At 44.2% G+C, this 21,176-nt stretch overlaps 1 protein-coding gene across 2 annotated transcripts in view; it reads left to right on the top strand.

Moving 5' to 3' along the window:
* SASH1 (SAM and SH3 domain containing 1) overlaps positions 1-21,176 on the top strand; it is a 185,967-nt gene that overhangs the window by 25,815 nt on the left and 138,976 nt on the right. For both annotated transcript variants that reach the window (XM_060029820.1, XM_060029819.1), the window contains exon 2: positions 14,536-14,664. In XM_060029820.1, coding sequence (XP_059885803.1) covers positions 14,536-14,664 — 129 coding nt within the window. The remainder of the gene's footprint in view (positions 1-14,535; positions 14,665-21,176) is intronic.

Genomic DNA, 21,176 nt, shown 5'->3' with positions numbered 1-21,176 from the left:
GGGCTGGTGGGTTTGGACTGTTAGAGAAGTAAAGAGGTGGCCAGTGTGTCCCTGGGGGCAGTGAGCCTGGGAGAGTCATAAGATGAGGCAGGAGGGCTTCCCTGGTGGCGCAGTGGTTGAGAGTCCGCCTGCCGATGCAGGGGACGCAGGTTCGTGCCCCGGTCCGGGAAGATCCCACACGCCGCGGAGCGGCTGGTCCCGTGAGCCATGGCCGCTGAGCCTGCGCGTCCGGAGCCTGTGCTCCGCAACGGGAGAGGCCACAACAGTGAGAGGCCCACGTACCGCAAAGGAAAAAAAAAAAAAAAAAAAGATGAGGCAGGAGACAGGTGCTGGTTGGAGGTGCAGATGGGGAGGGTCTTTCAGGTCATGGGGGGATGGAGGCCTTTACTCTGAGTAAGAGGGGAGCCTGAATAGGGCTTTTGAGCAGAGGGACAGGATCCGAATAGGTTCTAACAGGGTCTCTCCAGCTGCTGTGTTTTGAGGGTGCGCAGGGTTGAAAGGAGGCAGCCCAGTCTTTGATCTCCCAGAATAAAACAGCTGTTAAATTGCTGTGCTTTGTGAACGGAAAAGCAGAGCCCATCCTGACAAAATCAGCATTTTAAAACTGGGCAACCCTTTAAGAGGCCTGATAGGGTTACCAACCAGGGTTCTTGGCCTCTTTAATCGCTAGAAATTGATCAGAGGCCAGACAAGAAATTCACCCTGGCAAGGCTTTATTAGGGCCCCTTACTGAGAACAAACAACAGGTTCCCTTGCAGGCTTGCTCCCCGAAGGGGGGCCTGATGAGCTGGTTTCTTCCATGGGGTGAGGGTAGGGGTGTGTCCAGGGGGTCCAGCCGGAGGGGGGCTTTGGTGGATTGCCCACCCCTTTGGTGGTGGTGTGTGCAGGGGGCATGCCCAGTACTCTGCTTTTGCTCCGGACCCCCTGCCTTTGCTCCTGGCTCTTCAGAAGTGGCAGTTGGGCTTTTTCATCTTTTTGTATCTTTTTGTCCATAATTTGCCCCAACTGCACATGCATGCAGTTATTTTTAGTGCCTTATAGTTTATTTGTATTTTGTTGCTGGAGGAGACATTTGTCTAGGTGCAGGCACTGCAGCAAAGGGTCCCAGGTCCCAGCCTGTCTGAGTAGTGCATATAATTTTCCTTGTAGGCTCCCCCCCCCCCCGCCCCCACAATGTGGCAAACAATTAAAATAAAAATGTCCCATGCACATCACAGAGAAGAAAGTGAAATTGCCCTTTTTTAATGCAGCAATTAAGAAGAATAAAAAGGTTCAGGTAGGCAGGCAGGCTGGCAGGCGGTAGATGTGTTTTAACTCGTTCATTTCCTTTAGTGAGAGTGTTTCTTTGTGAATCCAAGATCATGGATAGGAAGGAGGGGCTCTGTCAGAGCAAACATTGACCTGTAAAGCTATTGGAAGAAACAAGATTTGGCTGATGAGTAGGTAAAAATGTTAATCCTTTCTTTTAAATTGAAGTATAGTTGATGTACAATATTACTTAAGTTATGGGTATACAAATAGTGATTCACAGTTTTTAAAGGTTACACTCAATTTATAGTTATTTTAAAATATTGGCTCTGTTCCCCATATTGTACAATATAGCCTTGTAGCTTATTTTACACCTAATAGTTTGTACCTCTTAATCCCCTACCCCTCTATTGCCCCTCCTCCCTTCCCTCTCCTCACTGGTAACCACAGGTTTGTTCTGTATATCTGTGAGTCTGCTTCTTTTTTCTTATATTCACTAGTTTGTTTTATTTGTTTAGATTCCACATATAAGTGATATCATATGGTATTTGTCTTTCTGTTTCTGACTTACTTCACTTAGTATGGTAATGTCTTAATCCCATCCATGTAGCTGCAAATGGCATTATTTCATTCTTTTTTACGGCTGATTAGTATTCCATTGTACATATGTACCACATCTTTTTTATCCATTCATCTGTTGATGGACACTTAGGTTGCTTCCATATCTTGGCTATTGTAAATAATGCTATGAACATTGGGGTGCATGTATCTTTTCGAATTTGTGTTTTCGTTTCTTGCAGATATATACCCAGGAGTGGAATTGCTAGATCGTTGGGTAGTTCTACTTTTAATTTTTTAAGGAACCTCTGTACCGTTTTCCACAGCGGCTGCACCAGTTTACCTTCCCACCAGCAGTGTATGAGGCTTCCTTTTTCTCCACATCCTCGCCAGCATTTGTTATTTGTGTTCTTTTTGATGATGGCCATTCTGACAGGTGTGAGGAAAAATGTTAATTCTTTGATGAAGGGAATTACTCTTTTAAAAAAGTATACATCAGGGCTTCCCTGGTGGCGCAGTGGTTGAGAATCCGCCTGCCAATGCAGGGGACACGGGTTCAAGCCCTGTTCCAGGAGGATCCCTCAAGCCCTGTTCCAGGAGGATCCCACATGCCGCGGAACAACTAAGCCTGTGCGCCACAACTACTGAGCCTGAGCTCTAGAGCCCATGAGCTGCAACTACTGAAGCCCGTGCGCCTAGAGCCCGTGCTCCGCAACGAAGAGGAGCCCCCGCTCGCCGCAACTAGAGGTAGCCCGGGCGCAGCCACGAAGACCCAATGCAGCCAAAAAAAAGAAAACTATATGTTAGACATTTAAACTGCGGGTGTCATGAAAAAGCCAGTGGTGATGTTAGTAAGTTCTCAGCTTGTGAGCAAATTGAATATTTTCATTCTTGTGATAATTGGCTTAGTTAGAATGGTGTCAATTCGTCTTAGATTTTTGTTGTTGTTTCACTTAGTTCCTAAGAAGCCCGTCAAGTTTTCATTGTAACCATGTATAGAATGCGGTAGAAAGCAAATCGTCTTCACTGTCAACTTTCAAGATGTTTTTAATCTAAGAGTAAGAACAGATCCATGTGCTTAAGATGCTTTTTCAGAGCATTTTCACATTATATTCTTGGCGAACAGGAAAGTCTTTTATGATGGAAATTGAAATCATCTTGAGGGGAAATGATGTAGTTAAGAAAGAACTTGTCTTCCCCCCAAATTGAAGTAAAAGTATGGCTGTCATGTCATGTAATATTTTATGTGGTTACATTCGTAGATGGACAGATACGTAGATACAGTGATACTCACGCATGTGCCCGGAACGAGAGCAGTAATTTTGTCTTTAAATCTGATTATTCCTATACGTGAAAGGTCAGAATGTGGTACAGAATGAAGCCAGATTTTCTGTGTTCACCCTACATTCACATTCACAAGCAGGCCTTTGAGTCCTCAATGAAGTCCTTAGTGCCCTGATTGCTATTGTGTGTGTCCTGGAGATCAAGGAGCTGGTCAGAAGAGCAAGTGTCAGAAGCTAAGTCAGGAAGTGTTCTGGGAGGGGGCTAGGTGTGTGGTGAAGAGTTGTTTGGGGACCACTGGGAGTTTTTCCAGGGCAGTGGGTGAACTGGTTTCTCCCTGACTTTGGAAAGAAACCACTCAGTTGGTGTCACATGAGTGAAAGACCCTAAAATCATCTCCAGTAAATAGGAACAAACAGGTATCTCTTCAGCTCACGATAGCTCAGTCCCATAATGGGATATGCAGGGCTTATTCCCTAGGCAACTAGAGTAAGCCTGTGCGCAGCAACGAAGACCCAGTGCAGCCAAGAATAAAAATAAAATAAATACATTTATTTAAAAGAAAAAAAAAGGGAATATGCATGTTTCAGAGGCCACAGCATTGCTCTGGTATTTGCTTTCTTACAGCACCCGAGCCAGTTGCATTCCAGGTGTGTTTTTCCTACTGGTTTCCCTGACGGGAGCTTAATGCAGAGGATTCAACCAGAAAAGTTCCGGGTGTGTTCAGTGCCTTTTTAAGGAAGGCACTCTCTTTGTTTCCAAACACCTCTTTTAAAAAAAATTTATTGTTGTACAGTTGACTTACCATGTTGTGTTAGTTTCAGGTATACAGCAAAGTGAATCAGTTATACATATACATATATTCACTCTTTTTTTAGAGTCTTTTCCATACAGGTCATTACAGAGCATTGAGTAGAGTTCCCTATACTACACTAATTCTAAACACTTTAATTGCTTTTTCTGTCAGGATAGAGAAGAATGTGAGACTTTAATCTTGAACCTTTAGACCTTGAAGCCCATTGCACCAAGAAATTTTGTCCTAAATCTTCTAGGGATAAAAAATTTCCATGGGATTCTTCCAAGATCTATGACCCTTAACATATTGAGAATTATCAACATTAAGTGGAGATTATTAGGAATCATTAATTCCTATACATGAAGAATCTTCAAACCTAGGTTCTCTTCTGTCTCTTGGCCCCTGTCCTGCCACACCTCTGCACTGGTCCGTCAGCCAACCCCAGGAGCTTTTCCTCTGGGAACAGGTTAGGCCATCCCCTGAGTCAGAGGAGTTACCTTTATTGTTCCCACACCCTCAGTCAGTTCATTTGTCATTGTTTCTAATGACATATTCCGTGTTTGAATGTTTTACCCATTAGAGCGAATTGCTGTTGTAAGGTTGGTGGGGGCAGGGAGACTGAGCCTGTGAAGGGTCACCATTGTATGTGACATGCTGGTTTGGTGGATGGAATGTCATCGCATAGTTACAGAATGAATGTTATCGTTATCCGGCACCCTCAGGAAGGGGAGAGATCATTCTACTAACTTTTGTTTATTCCTTCCTTCCCTCTTTCATTCATTCGTATATTCGATAGATATTTCTCAAGTCATTGCCAAGTGTCAGGTGTTGTCATGGTGTTAGGGACTGAGGTTGCAAAAATAAGACCCAGATTCAACTTTCAAGGACTTTAAAGTGTGCTGGGGACAACCACCATGTAAATGAGCGAGAGTCACTTTTTAAAAATGTCTTAAAATGGAAAAGTTCAACTACATACCGAAGTAGAGAGTATATTTTAAAGAACACCCATATGCCAGCACTACAGTTATCAATCATGGCTAATCTTATTTCTATACTCCTCTCCCCTCCCCCCATGACTTTGAAGCAAATCGCAGACCTCATGGGGAATGTGTGATTTATGCTTATGCAGTGGGAAGGTCAGGTGCAGTTGCGAAGGATGGGCTGCTCTCTGCAGGGTCAGTGGCATGAAAGAAGGGTGTTCCAGGCAGAAGAAATAGGATGGGGGGGAGCAGGGATGATGTAGTGGTGCTTGTAGTTTGATCTGGCCAAAACTGGTACATGGATGGGGGAGGTGGAGCCACAGGTGGGGGTCTAGAAAGGCAGACAGAGTACAAATGGAAAGGCTTTTGTATTGTCAGCAGCAGACTGACTTTGTCACACCTTCACTAGGAGACGTTTATAGTTTTCAAGATTTATATTTTGAAAGTTACAGTGGGCATGGGGTATAGAGTGGGTCGTAAATGAGATGGGATTGGGGAGGGGGTGAATAGCTGGGAACCTTGGTTGATGTCTTGAAACACTGCTAGGATTAGGATGGAGAAATATTTTGAGACATTTGAGACATTGAGAGATATTGGAGAAGAAATATTATATTAGCACTTATTTATGACACATTATAAGACCTAGTGACCTCTTAACTCTGGGGATAAGTGAATGACCCTGAGAATGTTGGCACGGATCAAATGGGTTGATGCTGATCTCTGGACTACTGGAATCCAGAATGAAAGTTTGGTGGGGATGGAGAGTTTGGAATATGAATATGTAGGAAGAATAGGCATAGGCATTTGTCTACAGCTAAGGAGATGAAGAAAGTTTTAAGAGTTATCAAAATACAAGTTAAGGGCTACAAAGTTTTTCGGTAATGGGCCACGTGTTCAGTATCCTCAGGTTTGTAAGTCATGTGAATTTTTATTGATAACACTCTTTAGGTATTACCTGCCAGTTCTTCTTTTTCTTTTATTTTTTAATATTTATTTATTTAGGCTGCTCCAGGTCTTAGTTGTGGCACATGGGATCTTTAGTTGCGGCATGTGGGCTTCTTAGTTGCAGCTCGCATGCGGGATCTAGTTCCCCGTCCAGGGATTGAACCCAGGCTGCCTTCATTGGGAGCATGGAGTCTTACCCACTGGACCACCAAGGACGTCCCTACCTGCCAGTTCTTAAAAATGTGGAATTTTGGCAGCATCACCAAGAAGGAACTTAATCGACACTAGCACTTATAACACTGAATGGTGGGTGATAAGCATGATGCCTTCAGTTTGATCAGGTCACCAGAACGTCCAAATATCACTTAACAGTCGCACTGGGCTTCCTTGGTGGCGCAGTGGTTGAGAGTCCACCTGCCAGTGCAGGGGACACGGGTTCGAGCCCTGGTCCGGGAAGATCCCACATGCTGTGGAGCAACTAAGCCTGTGCACCACAACTACTGAGCCTGTGCTCTAGAGCCCGCGAGCCACAGCTACTGAGCCCGCGTGCCTAGAGCCCATGCTCTGCAACAAGAGAAGCCACCGCGATGAGAAGCCCGCGCACCGCAACGAAGAGTAGCCCCCGCTCGCCGCAACTAGAGAAAGCCCACACGCAGCAACGAAGACCCAATGCAACCAAAAATTTAAAAATTAAAACAAAAACAACACAGTCGCACTGCCCTCAGGAGCAGTCCTCGGAAATGAACTGGATTCACGTGCACGTCGGACTCTATGTACACCACACCTCCTGACTCTCTGCTAAAGCCAGGGTAGAATATAATTTTCATAAAATGTAGCAAACTCAAACATTATGCAAAATTTAATTAACATCCTAACCAGAAATTTCAGGATCGTTCTAAGATCAATCTATTCTTTTCCAGGTTTCTAAGAGTATCATAGATCACGTTTTCCCCCCAGTCAGATTTTGATTGGCGCAGTGCCTGCGAATGCCCATATCCTCATGAGTGTGGGCCAGAGGCAGCACGGGAAAGTGCACAGTGTGATTCATGCTCATCAAAATCTGTGAATCTGGTCTGAAATTCTGACTTCATTCCCACCCAACTAGCTCACTCTGCCGTTCTTCCCAAATCTGTGATTCGATTAAGCTCAGGCAGTTTGGAAAGGAGAAATGAGTTGAGTCTAAAATTGTCATCTGCTAAACCCTCATGTCCATTTTAAGTGTGAATCTGCACTTGAAGTTTTTAGAACCAACTGGCAACATTCTCGTCTTTTCCCTGCGCTTTTCAAGTTCTGAAGGTTCCTGTGAAATGTTCTTTTTAAGCCACCGATAGCCCAGCGAATGGGATCTTTCAAAGCCTTTAATTCCAAAAAGACCTTATAGTAAGCACACGGTTTAGTAAATCCCTTCAACAAATTTCCATGACTTAATTATATGACTGCCTTAAAATACAGCCATACTTGGCTTTTCTGTCCAGTAATAATAAGCATTCATGTTTCTTGATTTTATATTGTATACTTAGCACCCGGCACAGCACCTGGAATGCCACAGGTGTTCAGTAAGTATTATTTGAATTAATGAAGTATCCCATTAGGTGCTGATGATTGAAGAACATAATTTTATAGCTCTGATCACTTTGTTCATCACACCTGACAATCATCGTGACGTGAAAGATGCCAGCACACACTCTCCCCACGAGGAGGCCTTTTCATTCCATTTTGTTGTAGCTACTCCTCTCCATGGCTTGTAAACTGAGTTTGTTCGTATTTAAACCACGCTGTTCACATCCCTTCCCAGCAGATAATTAGAGATAACTAGTTCATGCATAAGATTTTGGTAATAACATTTTTGCTAAAGATCTCAGGCTTTTCGTATCCTGGGGTCAAGCAGGCTGCCCTGAGCCTGAGGGTGGAAGAGGAGAAGGAAAAAATGCTTCTGTTGTGGCTTTAAATCAGTTCAACCACAGATGCGATTTCCCCCAGGAGAGCAGGGACCACAAGAAGAGAACACAGGGAGAGACTTTGGGGAGCATCTGCATTTAGGGGTAAGCTGAGGAGGAGGGAGAGAGTCCCGAGGAGACCCATGTGCACGGAGCTCTAGAACGGACTCGAAAGTGGGAGGACCCCTAGGGTGCAGCCCGAGAGACAGACTCCACCAATGACTTTCAAACTTTTGGCCACAGATTCACTGGAAGATGTATTTTACATTGTGATTCGGTACAGTTATACACACACATAACTGAAAAAAATGTTGCAGGAAACAGTCCTGTTTCTCCATGGGATGTATGCCAGCATTTCCTGTTCTATTCTGTACTCTTCTGTGCTATGCAATGTTGTCTAAACAAATGCTGGTCTCAAATGTCACAGAATGTCTTAGGACTGTGTGGTGACTTAGGACAATGTGGTGACTTACGACTGTGTCAACCCAGAAGTCAGAAGTGAATCAGCGGTAGCCATACTTTTCAGACTCTGAAGGTTAGTGGAGGGCATGGGCACTGTGGTGGCTCCCCTGTGGTGTCACTGATCTGCCTTTTGCTAGTGTGAAGTGGTGCCCGGACCCCCAGCGAGTCCAGGTCCTGCCAGGTCTCCGTCATCTTCTGGGCGTCCTGAGCCATCTGAAGAACTCCAGCTTCTCTTGTAGGTCACCGATGGCGTCAAGGTTGGAGTTGATGAGAAGCAGATGTGGATTTGCCTGGGCTCTGTAATTTGCGGCCAGCGGGCTCTCTCATTGAGGTGCGTGAGTTCAGTAGTTGTGGCGCGCGGGCTTAGTTGCCCCGTGGCATGTGGGAAGGGATCCCAGTTCCCTGATCAGGGATTGAACCCACGTCCCCTGCATTGGAAGGCGGATTCTTTACCACTGGACCACCAGGGAAGTCCCGCCTTTATTATTTTTTTAATTTTTAATTTTATTTATTTATTTTTTGACCACACCTTGCAGCATGTGGAACTTCCCCAACCAGGGATGGAACCTTCGCCCCCTGCAGTGGAAGTGCGGACTCTTAACCGCTGGACGTCAGGGACTTCTAATTCAGGGAAGTCCCTGAAGACCACTGCCTTTGGAAGCAGCTGCTGAGAGAGTGCTGGGAAGGAGGGGATCGCCAATACTGGCAGCTTGTGAGGCTGTTCTTCATGCTTCAGGAAGGGATTTATGTTAACTGGAGACCACTGATGCATGATAGTGGGGGCCACGGGCACCAAGATCGTATTTGCCAAAGCAAGAGTTAGACGTGGGCTCCGGCAGGTTCTCGGTGTTTTGGAGGGAGGAGAGTGGAAGATGTGCAATCAGCCCTCCTCCAGCCTCCTGCCATGTGGGTGTGCCCCCAGAGCCCTCTCTCACCACCAGTATGACTTGATTTGTCCCTCCGGTGTATGTTTTTGGTTGTTATGTGTAAAAAACTTTCCTGAGACAGACTGTATTTCAGCTCAAACCATCTGCAGAAATGCTGAGAGAGATACCTCAGGGAAATATATTTGAGATCAGTTATTACATATTCAATGAATTTCTCCAGAATGATATGGCAGGATGGGATGACAGAGCAGGTGCAAACATTGACATCTCACGGGTTCGGTGAGGCTGAACGAGGAAACCGGAATTAAAGTCTTGTTTATGGTAGTAGCAACTTCACCTGAAAGGTTGCTGGAAGTGTTTATCACCTCAAAATCTTTACACAAGCTAATTAAGAGTGAGAACGCATTGTGAAGTCATTCAAGAAATCAGTTAGGCTTTATTTTATTGTAGTGATTTCTTTTAGTGGATTTATCTGGTAGGGGGCTGATGCAAGTATTTATATATATGAATATATCTTCATCCCCCTCCCAAACAATAGTGAGCAGTGGAAATAAAACATATAATTTATATTTCATAAAATATATCATGTACGTACTTACCATTATAGACAGAAAAGGTAGAGATGTGTGAAATAAATGAGCCAGGAGTCTTGTTCCCTTTCTTCCGCTCAACTTTGGGGATTCAGAGCAACACACTGAGTTTTCCCTTAGGGCTCTGTCTTTATAGATAGATAAAATCGCAGGACCAAGAGTTCATTTCCATTCATTTGCATGTAATCTGCATACAGCAGTACAGATTACATTGTGTCTCCTGGTGTTTTCAGAGAAGTTTGTTTCTTTTTTTCCCCTTAAACTTTGTCAAGATATTCTAAAGCATAAATGACATCTGGGGAAAGAAGAGAGCAAAAACAAAAAAGTAATGATACAAACGCCTCTGTTTTCATAGTACTTTTAGTTTTCACATTTTCCAGAGACAGAAGTCCATTGGGATAAAAATTCAGAAATGCTATTAAATCAATTGTTGAGAGAACAATGCTCTGTTTCTTTTCTCCTTAATTGTAACAGCAGTTCACCCGATCTGAATTGTTGGTACAATGCCCCTTATCTCTATATTTTTATGTTGGTTGTATAAAAAAGATGGGTGTTTGGTATAAATGTGTGCTGTGGCTTCATGGGAAAATTATACAAGTTAGTCTTCCATTGAGCTGACACTGGTAGTGGGACCCAGATTTAAATTAAGTTCATATTAAGTGAAATGGATGGTCATATGGAAAAATGCTGTGACCTGGTTTTGTAATAAGAAACGGGAAGAGAGCTTGAATTTGCATGTATCTTTTTTTTTGGTAAACAGTGATGGGAAAATTCTTGTAAAAAAGTTTATGCGTCACACAATTTCACAATTTACTTTAAAAAGGCTATTCTGAGGAAATAAGATTTTTCTGAGTTCCTAAACACAGAGCTAATGTTGCTTCAGCCTAATGCATGCGAACCAAAGGGGGAAAATAAGAAACGAAACAGATTAGACAAGTAATACACTCTACAGCAGAAACTTTTAACACCTTAAAAGAAAAAAAAGTTTAAAAAGGAATCTGTTTACGTATTTTAATGTATTTATTATAATAAATATCAAAATTTATAAAGTCATACTACATATTTCGAAGTTTATTTTGTAACATCAATGCCTCTTGGCATTAGCATTGTGGGGTGTTCAGTCAGACATGAACGTCACATCCCCCAAAAAAGATGTACGAGGTGTGGTGCTATTAAAACATCAGCTGCATTATTAAATTCCCTAGAGACTAATGTTGCAAATATTTTAATAGAAGTGAATATTTTTACTGAAGAGGTTTATACTATATCAAGTAAGAACAGGTTGGACAGAAAGGACGCAGGGGTCTCCAGACAGTCCTGGAAAAGCATGGATTTGGAGCGGGTGAAGAGAAAATCATCATGAGGTTCCTCGGTTCCATGTGATTGAGATGGAAAAGAATTCCTTTCTGTGCATAGCAGACAAGACCTACTTAAAAAACACACACACACACGCTTTAAAAAATTATTTTGTCTTTCTTGGCATTTAAATGATCAAGACTGATGAAAGTGGTAATGATGGGGACTCACTGAACATCTGGAAAGTGATTTGAAAAAACATAGAGGCAGCCGTGCCACCCTGTTCTAAATTACTATTTGCTGAGCATCAAGTGAGGAGTGGTTATTGCAGGGTGTGAAATGTTGGCTGCCTTTGGCTGCTTTCTTCCTCATGAGCAACAGATATTTCCCGGGCCCTCAAATATTTGGGGAGTTCCGAGTGATTGGGAGTGAGGGGTAGGGAATGAAACTGTTTCACTGTTAGGAAAAAAAGTTTGATCAGAAGCCTAGAATCTTTAGAAGTGAAGTGAACAGTTGGCTCTGAAGGTGTCCTAGGATGTATGAGAGAGGAGAGAGGAAGGAAAGAAAGCAATTTGAACGAAGCTATATAAATGATCATTTTTATAATTTTTTCAGGTGGCCTTGATTAGTCCAAGAAAGTAGTAGTTGGTGGCGGAGGCAGCGGTGGTCTGGAGCCCTTGCCTCGCTGGGCACTTTGCTGTCATAGTCCTGGTCGTTGGCTGGAACAGATGCTCCCATGGGAGCAGCCCTTCCACCCTCGCTCTTTCCTAAAGTTTCTTCCAGTACTTTCTCTTGGTGTTGGGGGTGGCATGGGGGCTGGCGGAGCGGCCACCGTAGGGGCTGCCTGTCTTCTCTCGCTCCTCTGGTCTTCCCCGTCGGCAGGCCTCAGCCCCTTTCTCCACCGGGCTGGTAAGTTTGGGGTTTATTTGTAGAATGTGTGATGTGTGTGGCACGGATCATTCTTAGGGGAGAGAGACCCGGTCTGATCTCTGTTTCGCAAGGTCACTTTGGTGACTGGATCCAAGGCAGATGAGGCCAAATGGGGAAGGAGACAAGGAGACCGGTCAGGAGGTTGTAGATTTTCATGTTGTGGCCCATGGGGCATGTGCTGTTGAGTTGAGACGAGTCAGGGCAGCCCTCAGGACCGTAATCCGACTTATGATGCAATTTGTCAGGAGCCTCACCTCTACTACAGGCAGTAAAGCAAAGACTGGTAGGCTGATCCCCTCTGCGTTTCCTCGGAGGCTGGCAGCAGACTTCCATTGGACTCCTTCTTATTTTCCCTACTGGAAACGTGACAAACCTTTTTTGGGGGGAGGGTAAGCTCCTGCCACCTCCACTGTGGCCATCCAGCCTGTTGTCTCAGAGGGGAGGGACTGACTTTTGCCCAGACACGTTCAAACATCTTACTGTTCTTGTAAAGAGCTTCCCATCCCTAGCTCTGTACTGGGGACTTTGAGGCAATTACCTCAAGCATAGAACATTTTATTGGTAACAAAGGAAGAATCTTTTCTAAAAAAAATCATTTCTTTCAAGTCTGTTTCCCCACTTGGTCAGTTTTGTGAAATTGGTGAATGCAGAAGTGGGATAGAGATGGTCACTTGCTCTGACCCACGTATCCTGACCAGGGCCTTAAGATCTTTAGCAGAAAGCCTTTTTTATAATTAATTAATTAATTAATTAATTAGGCTGCATTGGGTCTTCACTGCTGCGTGTGGGCTTTCTGTACTTGTGGTGAGCGGGCGCTACTCTTCATTGCGGTGCAGGGGCTTCTCATTGCGGTGACTTCTCTTATTGTGGAGCACGGGCTCTAGGCGTGCGGGCTTCAGTAGTTGCGGCGCGTGGGCTTAGTTGCTCTGCGGCAGGTGGGATCTTCCTGGACCAGGGCTCGAACTCGTGTCGCCTGCATTGGCAGGCAGATTCTTAACCACTGTGCCACCAGGGAAGTCCCAGCAGAAAGGCTTTCGAAGAACTCTTTTTTTGTTGTTGTATATACTGTAATTTTATTTCAATAGCGCAAAGGAAGTTAGCGTGAAGGAAATTTAAATGAAACAGTACGGTATAAATAGCAGAGAAGCAAAAACTCTAAAAAGGAAGTACATCTAAAGCATGAGAATTCAACATTCATTGGTGTTTCATCTTCAGTTTTGATTGACACTTGATGTTTGCAAACTTTGAAACAAACTTTGAGATCATGATGGCTATTCTGAAGAGATTTCAGCAGCAGCACTGAAGATCTCTTAATTCCCAAAGCCTGTCTGTGTCTAAGTGTGCTTTGCAGTCTTAGACATGTGCGCCAAGGGTGGTGTGCTGGCATAACTGAGACAGGGCTGACCAGTGGTCTGTCACAGGGAAAATGTGTGTGCACTTTTTCGGTTGTCTAAGAGTTGTGTTTTCCTTGGTTATCTTGGTAAAATCATTTTCCTTGGTTGTCTTGGTAGGGTCTTTTATTCATACCAAAGAAAGACCTTGTTGGGAGGTGAAAAGGGGCAGGGGAGATGCTTCTCTGAAGGAATGAATGAATGAATGAATAGACAAAATGGCATAACCTACAAATGTATACAGCATTGCTGTCATCCTCTGTGTATGTGTTCAAACGTGAATTTAAGAATCCGTTCCCCTAAAGGAAGACTACAATCTGAAACATTATTTGTAGTGACTATTACTAGCTAAGTAAATTGAGCACTTAACTATGTGCCAGGAGGACTGTGAAGGACCAAGCTCTGAGTGTGTCACGTTACTTCATCACTCCTCACGGGGAGGTATCCCAGCGTTGCCAGAGATTAGGAAACATGCTTAAGGCTGCCGAACCAGAAACGGCCGCAGAGCTGGATGTGAACTCGGGGGTGTGGGCTCCAGAGCAGCTTCCGGGCCCGTCCCTCAGTGGAGACAGATATGTTTCCTTATTTATTTAGCTGAATTTGTTCTCTTGCTTCTGTACTTGAATGATGTAGGGAATAAGAGTCCCCACTTTTCTGAGGGTCTCATGGGAGGCATGGTTCAGGTGTGTCCCAGATGCAGCATCCCCTGTTGGCTTCTGAATTCTCAGCTTCCCATCAGAATTCCCAGGAGTGGTGTCCTGGCATCTGGGTTTCTCAGACGCTTCCGCAGAGGTTCTGATACAGCCACCGACTGGGCTTTAGGGTGCCTCGCACTGACACAGTGGCTTTCCCAGGGGTTTCTTGGCCCTGCAAGGCATGCAGGGATGTGGGTTAAAACCGTGGCTTTGGCATCAGACAGTCCTGAGTTGGAGGCCTGGCTTCTTTGCTTCGTAGCCGTGCAGTCCTTGGGCTGTCACTCAGCTTTTTTGAGTGTGTAGATGTTTGTCCATCTATACACACTGAGGAAAATAGGTCCTGTGTCCCAGGGCTGTCCTCAGCGTTAGGTGATGTCGCATGTAAAATTTAGCCTGGCACACGTCCACCACTGAACAAATGCCAGCTGTTATTAGTATAAGTGCTGCATAGAGGAAGACTAGATGGTGTGGGGCGTTTGCAGGTGGACTGATCGCCTTTGTTCTCTTCCCGTTTCGTCCCCCGCCCTCCTCACCCTCAGGACGGCTCCCTGGGAAACATCGATGACCTGGCGCAACAGTATGCAGATTATTACAATACGTGTTTCTCCGACGTGTGCGAGAGGATGGAGGAGCTGCGGAAACGGCGGGTTTCCCAGGACCTGGATGTGGTGAGTGGGGCACTGGGAATGTGTTCCTGCCCAGCCGGGCTGCTTCTGGTCAAGCATCCCCTCCTTCATCCCTCTCACGGTTGTGCGTGCGTTATTACTCTGCAGGCTGCTGCACTCGTTTGAGATAAAAAATTCAGCTCCCGAAAGGATTAACCCAGGTCTGTGGCTGTCAGACTGCATGAGTATTAGTTGGGGCAATAATGATCAAATTTTTGTATTCATTAAAAGATTGCATTTGAATTTTAATTTTTTTTAGCGTAAGGGGAAAGGATGTTTTTGCTGTTGGCCGGTATGCGCTACATTTTTAATGACTCAGCCCAAAGGAGGAGGTCTCGGCTAGTTCTTTCCTTGTCTTCTTCCTTCTTTGTTTTCTTCTTTTTGTTTTCAACAAAATAAAATTTAGGGGAACAAGAAACCACCCTAATTTCTCACCTAGCAATAACCATATTGGTGTTTTAGCAAGTCTCCGTTCCGTGTTTTTCTGGGCATTTTTACATCAGCAATGTAATTCTTGCTTTTTTACTTAACATTTTATTATAGTTCTTCCATGTTGCTAAGACCTCTTTGAAATCACCATTTTTCATGATTTTACCAAGATAACCAAGGAAGACACAACTCTTCTCGCAGGTGCATTGAAATTCATTTGGCTGTTTTATAAAGACTTCTATGTGTATGATTAGTGGAGCATTTGAAGTTCCATGTGATAAACAGTAAATACAGAGTTTAGGTCTATATAATCTATATGTGTGCTGGTATTTCCGTGTTGTACATTTACTAGAAAGTATCTTACCGAAACTTCTGCATGTATTAATTTAAATTTGCTATATAGGTCTTGGGTTCATTTTGGTTCAGTGCTTCTCAAGTTCTGTTTCATTGTGGTGACCTTAAGACCATTTTAGGAATGAGAGGCAGAAGAAAAGGCTCAACACTCCGTGTTTCCTTATCTGGATCAGCTCCTTTTTTTTTTTTTTTTTTTTTTTTTTTGCGGTACGCGGGCCTCTCACTGTTGTGGCCTCTCCCGTTGCGGAGCACAGGCTCCGGACGCGCAGGCTCAGCAGCCATGGCTCACGGGCCCAGCCGCTCCGCGGCATGTGGGATCTTCCCGGACCGGGGCACGAACCCGTGTCCCCTGCATCGGCATGTGGACTCTCAACCACAGCACCACCAGGGAAGCCCTGGACCAGCTCCTTTTTAAGCATCTTTTATGTATTAGGGGACTACGTGGATCTTTTCTGAGTAACAGTACCTCTGCCTTTAAAAAAATGTTTGAAAACTACTGATTCAATTGAATCCTTATTTATTTTGTGATTTTCCATAAATCTACTTCGAGTAGAGATGAAAAAATTAGTAACTCGGAACAGATAATTCTTTTATTAATAATTCCTTTTGGGGCTTCCCTGGTGGTGCAGTGGTTGAGAATCCGCCAGCTAATGCAGGGGACACAGGTTCGAGCCCTGGTCCAGGAAGATCCCACGTGCCGCGGAGCAACTAAGCCCGTGCGCCACAACTACTGAGCCTGCGCATCTGGAGCCTGTGCTCCGCAACGAGAGAGAGGCCGCGATAGTGAGAGGCCCACGCACTGCGATGAAGAGTGGCCCCCGCTTGCCACAACTAGAGAAAGCCTTCGCACAGAAATGAAGACCCAACACAGCAAAAGTATAGATAAAATAAATAAATAAATTAAAAAAAAAACCAGTATGAAGATTCCTCAAAAAAAATTAAAAAAAACATTCCTTTTATGTTTGAAAAAACCGATTGGATAAGGGACCCACCAAATAGTTTAGGCACCGCTGCTATATATTCCATAAGTAGACATCATTCACTTCCACTCTAAGTAAGATGCTGGTGCTCTTACGCAGTTTCATTTCTTTCCTTAACTCAGTCCACGTGAAGATTTCTTATGTCATAACTGTCAAATAACTATTGATCCTTTTTCCTTTTTGTTCACTGATTTAGTGTTCAACATGGGTAGGAGTTAGTATAATGGAATCGATTAAGGCTGAGAAGCATCTGTTGGGGGCAGAAAGCCATCACTCCAGGAGCCTGATGCCCTGGCCCAGGCAGGCACATGGGCGTCATTGTTGCCAAGGGCTTCTTTCCTGTAACTTTGTCCCCTGGCATATGTGAAGGGCGGTGGGGAGGGGCATTATTCCTTTCTTTTAAGAAAGTATTCTCATGTGGCAAAAGACTGTTAAAATTAATTAGGCTCTCCTGTGGGGGCACAGTTAGTGCCTTTTGTTTTTTGGCAAGGTTGCAGCCAAACAACAACTTCATTATTGCACTGAGTTCTTGAATGTTGCAATTTTGACCTTGAATAATAGGATGCTCTGTGGCTTCCTTGGACATTTCACCATGCAAGGAAATGATGGCTGTGAATTGACAGATGATCCTTGATACGATGCTCAACTGCTCTTCCCCACATTCTAGCTGGTTAAGAGTTGGGGTTACCATGGTCATTCCACAGTGTTTGGGTACGTTGGAAAGCAGCTTCTTGGTAGAAAAGGAAGCCTGCCTGGAAGTGGAATAAATAACTTCTTCCCATTTAGACAGAGAGGCCTAATTTGGTGTGCTCTGTTCCAGAGCTTTGGCAAAAGACATTGTGGGGAGAAAACACTGCATGAGCTAAATTACTTCTCATCAAAGGTGCAGGAATGTGGTGGTGGATACAATTGATGGGAGCTAGCTGGAAACTCTCTTCATCCTTTAAAGTGTAGTTAGTGAGACAAGTAAGATCCCAAGTCAGCGTATTCAGTTCCCTTTCTATGAGATTCCAGGCAAGTATTGAAGACCAAGTTAGATGGTCTTGGTCCTTCACACGGCTCAGGAGTCCAGAAGTTAGAGGTTGTTTAAGGTCATCATTGAGGCCATGCTTGCAACACTGGCAACTTAGGGAAAGTTCCCTCTCACGGTGGTTAGCTCATCACAGATTGAGTCCTGATGGGAACTTATTTTCTTGCAAAGCTGCAACTTTCAGTCCGTAATGCTACTTTTTTTTTTTTTTCGTAACGCCACTTTTTATTGCATCAGAATTTACCTGTATTTCTAGATTGTGAATTCTGCCTTCAGACAAGTAGGCAAACTTCTTGCATGCTAGGCTTTTGGGGCAGCTTGGGGTCTGAGGACCTGCAGCTTAATACTTGTTTTCTGTGCTAGTGGGCAGCCCTGTCAAAAGCAGAAGTGAGGGACTTCCCTGGCGGTTCAGTGGTTAGGACTCTGTGCTTCCCCTGCAGGGGGCACGGGTTTGATCCCTGGCCAGGGAACTAAGATCCTGCATGTGGTGCAGCTCAGCCAAAAAGGAAAAAAGAAAAAAAAAAAAAAAAGCAGAAAGGAAAAAAAAAAAAAGCAGAAATGAGATGACTTGGAGAGGAAATAATCCACCGAAAGCACTAAGAGGAAATAGTAACATGTTAGGAACATAAAACAATTTATAGGGAAAACAATAGCATTAAGTTTGTTGTATCTGCTGTAGAAAAAGTCATTAGAGACAGCTTTGAGGGCAGAGAGTTTGGGGTGATGGTTTAAATTGGTTTTATGGGTTTGTTTCATTTCACATCCTATGGGTGAATTTGGGAGATTGAGGAAATGTTCTATAGACAGAATAGATATTTGGATATTGATGTTTGGCTTTAAAAAGTCCAAAAATGCAGTGTCCTTAAGAGCTAATTACATGTCAACTGGAGAACAGACAAGCCAAAAAGTCACCCTGCCCACAGAGATGCTTGACTTAACCCTGAAAAATAAAAGGTTTTGATTTGGGACTGGATATCAAACTACTTCTCCAGGACCTAATCACCTGGCCCCTGACTGGAATAAAGCCCTTACTTGATGAAGTGTTTTGGGGGCCAGTTAGTTTAGATGAAGGTAACAGAGAGAGTACAGATGGGTGAAAATTCAACAGCATAAGCATGGATTATGATTGAGATTTATAACTGTCATGAGAGTTTCTATTTAGCACCAAGTGGGCCCTAAAGAAACCGTGTGTTTGGACCACAGCCCTTGCCTCTGCTGGGGATTAGGACATTAGTGGTTGGGAACAGCAGGGAAGTTGCCCATATTTCCATACATTTGGGCACATCCCTGAGCACTGTGTGTTTTTTTGGCTGTGAGAAGCTGCGCTTGGAAATGACAGCAGCTTTCCAAGTCCATAATGGGCCCATGTCTAGTGATGCTAAGTCTGACATCTGTCAGAGTGACACCGTGGCCAGGAGAGGGACACACGCAAGGCAGCCTCTTATTACCGGCCATGTCCGCTTCCTCGGCATCTTTGCGGCTGAGTCTGCTTGGATGTCGGCAGAAACAAGTTTGTACAGTGGTTGGTGTATCACAGTCTTGACAGAGAAGTCACCACTTACAGGATCTCTGTGCCACTTACAGGTTACTTACAGTTTGTGCCAAACTGTTAACACACCTGTGTGGGCCTCAAGAGCCAGGAGCCCAGGCAGGACTCACCCAGGTCTTCGAGGACTGAGACTGTTACATATTATCACAGAGAAATGTGATATCAGAACCATTGCCGAGGGTGTAGGAATGATTCTGGGGCATAATTATTGTTCCTAGCAATTTTCGTAATTTAATCTTTTGAGGTATAATTCTGGACAAAGACAGGAGGCAGTAAGAGTGGTGTCTGGTGTGACTAGGGGTGATTCTTGGGGCTTCTTCAGACCCTACCACTCCCACCCCACGTCCAAGCTGGAGTCCTGGCCTCGGCGATTGTTGCAGTGGCAAAAGGGTGTGAGAAACATGATGGAAGGAGACTGGGGGAGTCAGGAAGACTTGGGTTCAAATTCTGGCTGTTGTACGTAACTGGCAAGTTGTGTAACCTTTCTAAGCTTCAGTTCCCCCATCTATAAAATGGGGTAAAAATATAAAGTTGTTACAAGGATTAAATGAGAAAACTGCTATAAGTATGCCTGGTCCCTCATTGTAAGTGACCTATAACTGTTCATTTCTCTTCCTTCCCTTCTATTCCTGGTTCAAAAACTCCTGTCATGATGCAGGAGTATCTGTTATTTGTACTTCATTAATATTTACTCACCTGAGTGCAGAGGCTTCTTTTAGCTTTTATTTTGGGAAATATCAAACATATATAAACAGCATACTATAACAAACTTCCTGTGCCTCTTACCCAGCTTCAACAGTTACCAGCATCCTGCCATTCTCACTTCATCTTTAGTCTTCACGCCTGCTTTTTTATTTATTTTTATTTATTTATTTCTGGCTGCACTGGGTATTCGTTGCTGTGCGCGGGCTTCTCATTGTGGTGGCTTCTCTTGTTGCGGAACACGGGCTCTAGAGCGCAGGCTCAGTAGTTGTGGCTCTTGGGTTCTAGAGCGCAGGCTCAGTAGTTGTGGCACATGGGCTTAGTTGCTCCGCAGCACGTGGGACCTTCCGGGACCAGGGCTCGAACCCGTGTCCCCTGCATTGGCAGGCGGATTCTTAACCACTGCACCACCAGGGAAGCCCCTTCACGCCTGCTTAATTATTATTTTTTTAAAGTTCTTTGTGAGGTAAAATTTACATATTGAAATGCTTGCATCTTAGCTATCCAGTTTTGTCAAGTGGATACAGGCATGTTATCCACACCCCAGCATGATGCAGGACACCCCACAAAGTTCCCTCATATCCCTTCCCAGGAAATCCTAGTTTGAGGACAGGCATTTTTGTCAGTCTGTTTTGGTCCTTTCTGTATTCCAGCATGGAGAACAGTGCATGGCACATAATAGGTGCTCAGTAAGTATTTGTTGAATTCATTTGTGTATGTAATTATTTAAAAATATTAAATGAGCGTCAAGCATCTGAGATGTTGTCATTCCAGAAATACAGGTAAAGATGTGTTCCCCATCCACAAAGATGTCACAGTTTAGTGGGGGCTTTAGACAAGTAAGCAGACTTTTTTTTTTTTTTTTTTTTGGCCACACTGCGCAGCTTGTGAAATCTTAGTTCCCTGATCAGGGATCAAACCCCAGCTCACAGCAGTGAAAGTGCCAACTCCTAACCACTGGACTGGCAGGGAATTCCCTAATCAGACTATTAAAATGCCCTGCAGGAGTACACAAGAGAGCCCCTGACCCAGTTTAGGAAAATCAAAGAAGGCTTCCTGGAGGAGGTGATATCCAAGCTCACTGTAAGGAAACACAGAAGATTAATCTGGTTGGGGAGCGAGGTGTAGACAGTGCAGAGTAATTTAAAGCAGAGGTCACAGTTAGTGAAAAGGTCAGAAATGAGAGAAAATGTGGCTTTTATGGGCCACTGAGAGAAGTTTACTAGGGCTGGAACCTAAGGCATAAACAGGTGTGCAGAGAAAAGATACATGCTGTCCTTTCACAGGCCCTTGGATCATTAATGATATAAAAAGATAGAACGTTGCTCTGATTCATCACCATTCACAAGACAAAACAAAAATAATTACCATTTCACAATAGTTGACCGGCTGGGCCAAGGTGACCTTGTGGCTTTCCCCAGTCATGCAGACTAGTCCAGTCTCCGTGGGGAGTTCTGTTTTGTTTTATTGA

The sequence above is a fragment of the Delphinus delphis genome, chromosome 14 (genome assembly GCF_949987515.2).
Source record: "Delphinus delphis chromosome 14, mDelDel1.2, whole genome shotgun sequence".
In the NCBI taxonomy this organism is placed as follows: Eukaryota; Metazoa; Chordata; class Mammalia; order Artiodactyla; family Delphinidae; genus Delphinus; species Delphinus delphis.
Note: the sequence above shows the minus strand (reverse complement) of the source record. Positions and strands in the feature narration are given on the sequence as shown.